The 7,228-nt window shown below is 40.8% G+C and overlaps 1 protein-coding gene across 3 annotated transcripts in view; it reads right to left on the minus strand.

The window, feature by feature from the left end:
- mkln1 (muskelin 1, intracellular mediator containing kelch motifs) overlaps nucleotides 1–6,139 on the minus strand; it is a 30,098-nt gene extending 23,959 nt beyond the window's left edge. For 2 of the 3 annotated variants that reach the window (XM_047023248.1, XM_047023247.1), the window contains exons 1-6: nucleotides 6,017–6,139; nucleotides 5,267–5,336; nucleotides 4,118–4,260; nucleotides 3,884–3,972; nucleotides 3,487–3,596; nucleotides 1,703–1,895 (exon numbers count right to left, since the gene is read on the minus strand). In XM_047023248.1, the coding sequence (XP_046879204.1) occupies nucleotides 1,703–1,895; nucleotides 3,487–3,596; nucleotides 3,884–3,972; nucleotides 4,118–4,260; nucleotides 5,267–5,336; nucleotides 6,017–6,096 (685 nt within the window). In that variant the 5' untranslated portion in view covers nucleotides 6,097–6,139. Of the gene's footprint in view, nucleotides 1–1,702; nucleotides 1,896–3,486; nucleotides 3,597–3,883; nucleotides 3,973–4,117; nucleotides 4,261–5,161; nucleotides 5,224–5,266; nucleotides 5,337–6,016 lie in introns of those variants that run through there. The other variant, XM_047023249.1, reaches the window with a different exon arrangement.
- Nucleotides 6,140–7,228: the final 1,089 nt, after the last annotated feature.

The following is a 7,228-nucleotide window of genomic DNA, read 5'->3' on the forward strand; positions in this document are numbered from 1 at the left end:
CTCAGCAAGTCTTTGAGAAATACACACCAAACTTGGTATGTCGACTCAGAACCCTCTTCTGAGGATGTCCAAATAATTTGATGTCATGTGTCCACTGGGAGTGGCCGTGGGAAGCAAAAATAGGTTTTGGCCAATAACTGTTGATTTGTTTGCCTTTATTAAGTGATTCCTTTGTGTCATGATATCTTCGGACATCCCGTGTGTGACTCATGATAACTTGTGATAACAGCCAAATTGATGCGGCCGCCATTTTGAATTACTGAAAAACCAGACCAAGCCTCACAAAAGTTAAGCCAGCAAACAGGAAGTTGGGTCGTATCTCAGCAAATCTATGATGGATTCACACCAAACTTGTACTGCTGCATGTACTCGTTACCCTCTTCTGAGGATGTCTAAAATATTTTCTGGGTCATTTCACTGCTTGGCCATATTTATTATAATTTTTTAAATTATTTTTCCACCCCTAAGGATCCCTCAATATTTGGACAACATATACAACGCCAATGTCAAAAGGTTTGTCTTGTTAGCAATTGAGTTGCTTGCAATTTTTATTTACGTTCCGTTGCACTGTTTAGGAGCGTAAAACGTTTTTGCGGCAAAAAGTGTATTGTGTGCACAAAGGGAACTCCGTGCCAGCTAACGTCACAATGTCAGGAACGACCGCTGATAAGACATGCATAGATGTGCTAGTAAGACTGTTGCACAGCAAGTATCGTATCATGCCGTGGTGTACTAGTAGCATCAAACATTTAAGCAATTCAAGACTTGCATGTACAGTCTGTAATGTCACATTAAATAATGTATTTAAACAAGCTTGTGTGGTGCGTAGCTGTCTTCAATGTCACAGCCTAAACTTTATGTCAAAAGAAACATTTTTCATTTCTGGCGCATTCAAACAATCCCCTCAGTGAAGTTTGGCTAGCAACAGCAGCTAGCTTGCTCGTAGCACAATTTAAGAATGGATCAGGGCTCTAGAGTCCGAGCAATTTGGTTGCATATGCGCCCAAAATTTTTACAGGTGCGGAAAAAAAATCCTAGGTGCACCTAACCTCCGCTGCCTCTCCAGGAACTAAGCGTTTCTTTGACGGAACTCACAATCATGGTTGGATCATATCGTGGTCTAAACTAATCAGAGACAAAGTTGGAGCGGGTCTTTGCCTCTGAAAGTATCACTAGAAGGGATTTTGAATTGCAAATGAGCAGCAACAAATGTATGCTTTTAAATCTATGCAATCTTCATAAATAATAAGTAACCATTTTTATATAAAATATACAGAAATATCAGTTGTAAAAAATTACAGTTAATAAACGGACTCATCTGCAACCAACGCAATCAAGCACACCCTACTATTTCCCTAAAAATTGTACCCTCTCTGGTTTATTTATTTACTCTTAAAAGAATATATAAAAGTTGCTACCACTATTTTTTAGCAACCAAACGCTAAAATCGTCCTTACAAAACAAGGATCATACTTGGTGTCTGACGAGCACGGCGCAGACATCGGCTGCTGCAACAAAATTCTAAGCTAAGCGCTGGAGGTTAGGTCGACGAGCCGTTGATGACACCATTTACAGAGCCCATGTGCGTGCATCGTGGTAATTTCAATCCCTAAAACGCATAAACACTGTATGGAATGTACCTATGATACCAAGGTGTCGGGTGTTTGTGTGTGTGTGTGTGTGTGTGTGGGGGGGGGGTCACCTGTCACAGCTTTGTCAATGAGCTCCTCGCAGGCATCAAAGTCCCCCTGGAGGACTAGGCGGTCGTGCAGGTGCGTGAGCATGGGGTGCTCCAGAGCAATGCGGGTCTTCTTCTGCAGCGACTCAAAGGCCTCCGTGTAATTGTGCTGCCGGAAGTGCTTCAGGCACAGGCGGATGGCCTCCTGTTCTCTGTACTACTGGAACATGGGTGGGAGGGGTTTTTATTGGTAAAAACATTAAATATATGCAATGAATCTCCTCTTATACAATTAGAATGTAGGGCTGTCCCCGACTAAGATTTTCTGTGGTCGACCAAGACTCGACTAAGCACTTCTGAAAATCGACTAATCGAAATTTGAAACATTTTTCCTATAAATGTCACAATGTTTTTCATCAAACCACTTTATATGATGTTTTACCTCACTGTTTTAAGAAATAATATGAAAGAAATACATATATAAGAAGGGACATTGACAACTAGACAAACAATGTCAATGTAGCTGCTTGACATTCCAGATTCAGCCGCTATAAAATCAGCTATTACTAATAATAAGCCTCCTGTCACCAGTCCTGTTGTTACCGAATGCTGATATAACACAAAATGCCAGATTTTAATAGATAATAAATAATAACCAATGTACTACAAATCAAAAATATTGTTTGTTTAACATGCAAATCAGTGCGCTATTCACTGCCTGAAAAAGTGCAGCGTGCGAACTTACGTAGAAGCCGAGTGGGGAACGGTGCAACAGAGAAAGATTGGCCGGAGAAGATAATGTCATTCGATTTGGATGTGATTCTTATAATAGGCATATTCATTTTTTCAACCCAGCAGGTGTTAGCATGAGCAAAGTAGGCCAACTTATGGTTTTCAGGTGGACGGTTACATCTTATTCAATGTCGAACTATGAAAAATAAACCGTTGTTGGCAGAGTTTGTATTCAACGTTTTTTGAATCACACGGTACTTTGTAAATGTAAATGTACTGTAAATGAAATGCTGTCACACCATAGATGTATATGCCATTTTGCCTGATAACACCCGACAAAGTAGGCTATGGCAGAGTTTGTAGTTCGGCAATGGTGAATCAGATCTCACACTGCCATATGGCAGCTCGACAAAAAAAAATCTTAGTCGACCAAGAGCATATTGACCAGAAAATCGACTAGTCGACTGAGTGGGGACAGCCCTATTAGAATGATCGAATTATTTCACATGACTAGAATTTGTTCACACTATCCGATGTGCTGAAGATATGACTTTGTGAAATTATGTTAGCTGGTCATTGTGGGCTAGGGCCCTAAAACTGTGATAGTTTCCCCAAAAGGCCAGTTTTTATTTAAATGCTTCTGATCACTCTGCACAATCAAGAAACAATATGAAGCAACACCACAACAGCTGAAGCAGTAAACTTTGCAAACACAAAATGTACCGAACTAAGTGAAACCTAGAAGATGTTTTGAATAATGTTGGTGAGGATAATAATGGTTAGTATAGGTTTATAAGGTTAGTATAGGTTATTATGTGTATTATAGGTTTACCATACTATATTGTTTATTATTGTGTATATTTAGGAGGTTTATTATATTTGTGCTTATCATAAGTGTAATGTATGTTCAGAGTACTTATATGTTATGCTATGCCAGGTTGCTATGCGGTGTCTTGTCCTAAGAATTTCAGTGCCCAGTCTGACAGTGTTGTTCTTTGTATTTGACAATAAAAGACTTGAATTTGAACTAATGCTAAACCTACGAGTGTGTTGCTGTGGGTGGGATGCAGGCCTACCTTGCTGTACCAGTTAAGGCAGGGCTGCACCATCTCCGGGTCCTCGATGCCATGCAGCTCTATGTACCAGATACTGAAATTGAAGCTGGGGCCCCAGGACATCAGAGGCACTGAGAGGTGGCAGAGAGAGAGGTAAAGAGAGAAACAATGAGAGAACGAGACAGAGAGAACAAGACAGACAGAACAAGACAGAGAGAGCGAACCAGACACATGAGACAGAGAAAACAAGAGATTTAGAGATGGAGAAAGAAGAAAGAGATATAAATAACAGATGGATAAAGAGATGAGAGAAAAATAAAAAAAGACAGAATTCTAGCTGAGCAGTGATGCTGACTTTCAGCCCTCCACTTATATCAAGCAGGACTCCCACTTGACCGAGGGGCTCACTCGTCCTCACCTATTTTGACAAATCTGCAAGGAAACATCTGCTCATCAATCTTGTGCTTCAAGGTGAACGTCTCCTTGTTGTAGTCATTCTTAAGGCCGCTGCGGAGGACAGGAAGAAGGATGATGTCAAAAGATGACATCAGTTCATTTCCCACAAGATTTCCATTACAACGTTCAATTGCGAGAATTGTTCTAGGTAATCAGTAACATAGCACCTTGTTATATGTTGGCCCTATTCCCTCACCTGGATAGGAGCTCCGTCATGTTCTCTTCACTCATGCCACCAAACACCTTGAACTTCTTCAGGTTGCAGACGTGAGTCTTCTCATACTTTCCAAATGTGATGCTCTGGACTATCGCTGGCCTCTCCATTTTTAGAATCAAATACTAAAAAAAATAATAGAATTATAGAGATAATTAGTGTTAGAGAGAAGGGGGGGAGAAAGAGAGACAGTTCTACATTTCCTAACATTATTGCTTGTTGTGCAACCACACATCAGAGCAGTACAGGCACAGACTGGAGAACCATTAAATCTATGGGCTAGTTTGGCAGTTCAACAGCCAGTTAAATTGACTGAACTTACACTAACCATATGAGGTTGAATGGCCCTGCAGCCACTGACGGACTGGAGGAGAGGGATTCTAAAAGATATTCAAGCAGGACACTGATTGAATTGGCTTTCCGGAACTCGAGCTATCAACCAACCCTGGAGACTCATGTTCCAACAAACCTCTATTCTGTAGTTTAAATGGATGCATAAGGGAGACGATGCAATCCATTGGCAGATCCATTATGCCTGAGTCAAAGCAGTCTTATAACTGCAATACGCTGACTTTTGGATCTTTTAATAGAATTTCATAGCTGTAAGTATTTCATTCTTAGAAACAAGCCATAAATACATAGTTTATTTGGGGCCCAGGTGCCAAATACCCATGACATGACAAAGCATGATCCGTCATGCTTTGTCAGGTGGCAAGGGTCAGGTCCTAAGATTGCATAAGACATGAGTTCTAAGATTTCCAACTGATTAAGCATGACAGACATCTTAATGTAACAGTTAGACATATTTATTTATATTCCCACAGAATCTGTTTCAGAAGATTCATGTCCTGTCCTAAGTTGGTTTGTTTAGAAACTGATACTGTAGCTTCTTAGCAGTGTATGGATCCCTCTGTGGTGCACTAAAATAGGGTTGAAGAGCCAACACAGAGAAATTACTTCTTGAGCTTGGGTCATATTTGTTTAAGACACTCGGACTTAAAAGTATACAAAAGGTAAAGAACGAACGTTTCTGTATTATCCGAGTTTAGCTGTAATGCTGACAGATGATGGATTGTGCCATGGGATTTGATTTAGCTACAGGTTTCTATGGAGGTGGGCGTGGCACATTACTTGTGGCGGGTAGTTGCTCTCCGACGACCATCTGGAAGACTGGTCATTGGGTTTGTCTACCAAGATGTTTCTACAGAGAGGGAGAAAGGGAATACGTGGCAAATAAGCATTCAACATTTCAGCAAACGTAACCCCCACGTAACACACTAGCCGACGTTGCCACATTGAATACCCTAGTTTGTAGCAAACGTAACTTTGCTGAGTGAGCTGGACCCACCACTGATGCACAAGGCAAGCGAACATTGTCTAGCCACACTAGCTAATTTTACGTTTCTTGGTCTGGTAAAATGCATCACACAATATACATACATACCAGTGAATGCCACTGGCTGCTAAAGCAACAACAGCATTTGTCAACTCGTAGGGTAGCACTAGCAGCTAGTTCGCTAACTTTACTGACTAGTAACTTGAGCAGGCCAGCTTTACCAAGTTAGCTAGCTAGCCAACATTAACCAAATAATAATTGTATTGTTAGTCATTGTAATGTACTAAAATCTTTGCTAGCCAACTTAGCAAACAATGTTTACAAGCTAGCGACCGACCTAACAACTGGGTGCTATCAACAAATAGCTCTAACGTGCTAGTACTGTGAAATGCTAGTGCTAGCTATCTAACGAACGATGATGGGTCAGTTGGCTCACTGTCAGGTAGGCCAAAGAAAGATTGTTCCGGTGTATTGTGGCCACAAACGACAAAACAACCACGGAAACGAATACATAGAACGTGTTTGTTTTCATGTGCACTACTCACTCTGGCAAATACGTGGAAGAGTAAGAACTCCATTTAAAAACGCTGAAGGAGAGGACTCTGTTCTCAGGAACGACAGCCATTTTGTTGCACAAAATAACAAGCAAACAGTCAGACGGCCAAGGCCTGAGACAGACAGTGACGAGTTTTAAAGAGACCGTACTCTCAAAAGCTTTGCACACTCTAACGACAATTATTCTTACACATTTTGTATACCTATAATGTGACATATAAAGTACATGTTTAGTTACATAAGTGTCTTCGCCACAGTGATTTGGCATAAAACAATTGTTTTTGGCCATTGACATTGTATAGAGCTAATGTGTTGTATGGGAAGTAGCCTACAGGAGAAATGACAAATATGCTACTGACACTCAAAGCAATAAAAATACTATTTCCCTAGTGGTAACCTACACAGCATCCATTCAGCTCCCATTCCAAGTATGTTGTCATTGGCCATTTTATTGGTATTTTTTGCCTGGGCTGGGGCATGTTGGATAATGATTTCCTCATAATGAACTCATCCCCCTGCAGGTATGTCTTCCCATACCTGTCTCCCCACCTTCAAGAAAAGGCTCAAGACACACTTGTTCTGGGAGTACAACGGCACTTACGAAAGCTTGGCTGGACCTGATGTTAGTTTCCTCCAGGATCACAATGACTCTTATTGAGTGACTTGTTGCTCTTGTAGGTTAGTTATAACGAAGTTAAGTCTTGTACTCGCTGTGAAATATTTTATTGTTGATTGTTCTTCTACAGGTACAGTCCTGCAATTTTTGTGGTTCATGTTGTTTTAATTTCTAACTTGTATAACTGCATGCTTTTATGGGTCTTCCCTTTGGCACTTGTTTAGTTTTTTCACAATGTATGCTTCATGTTTTGGCTGCTTGCAATGTTTGGGACTACCTCGTTGTTATGATCAGTGACCTATGCTCTTTTGTAAAGCTCTCTCCTGGAAGTCGCTTTGGATCAAAGCGTCTGCTAAATACATGAATGTAAATGTAAATGTAGGTGTGGTCCACAATATGGTGTCACATTGTTTCTAATAGGCGTCATGACTCATCTTGGTGACTAAGTGGCTTTGAAAGTAGTCAGGACACTTCCAGTAATGTCTTCCAAGTTCCAGTTATCAACAGAATTTCTCCCCTCTCCCCCTTCTCACTCTCTCACTTCCTCCCCTGTATGTTTGTGTATCCTAACATGTAATGTTTAATA

This window comes from Hypomesus transpacificus, chromosome 7 (genome assembly GCF_021917145.1).
Source record: "Hypomesus transpacificus isolate Combined female chromosome 7, fHypTra1, whole genome shotgun sequence".
Taxonomy (NCBI): Eukaryota; Metazoa; Chordata; class Actinopteri; order Osmeriformes; family Osmeridae; genus Hypomesus; species Hypomesus transpacificus.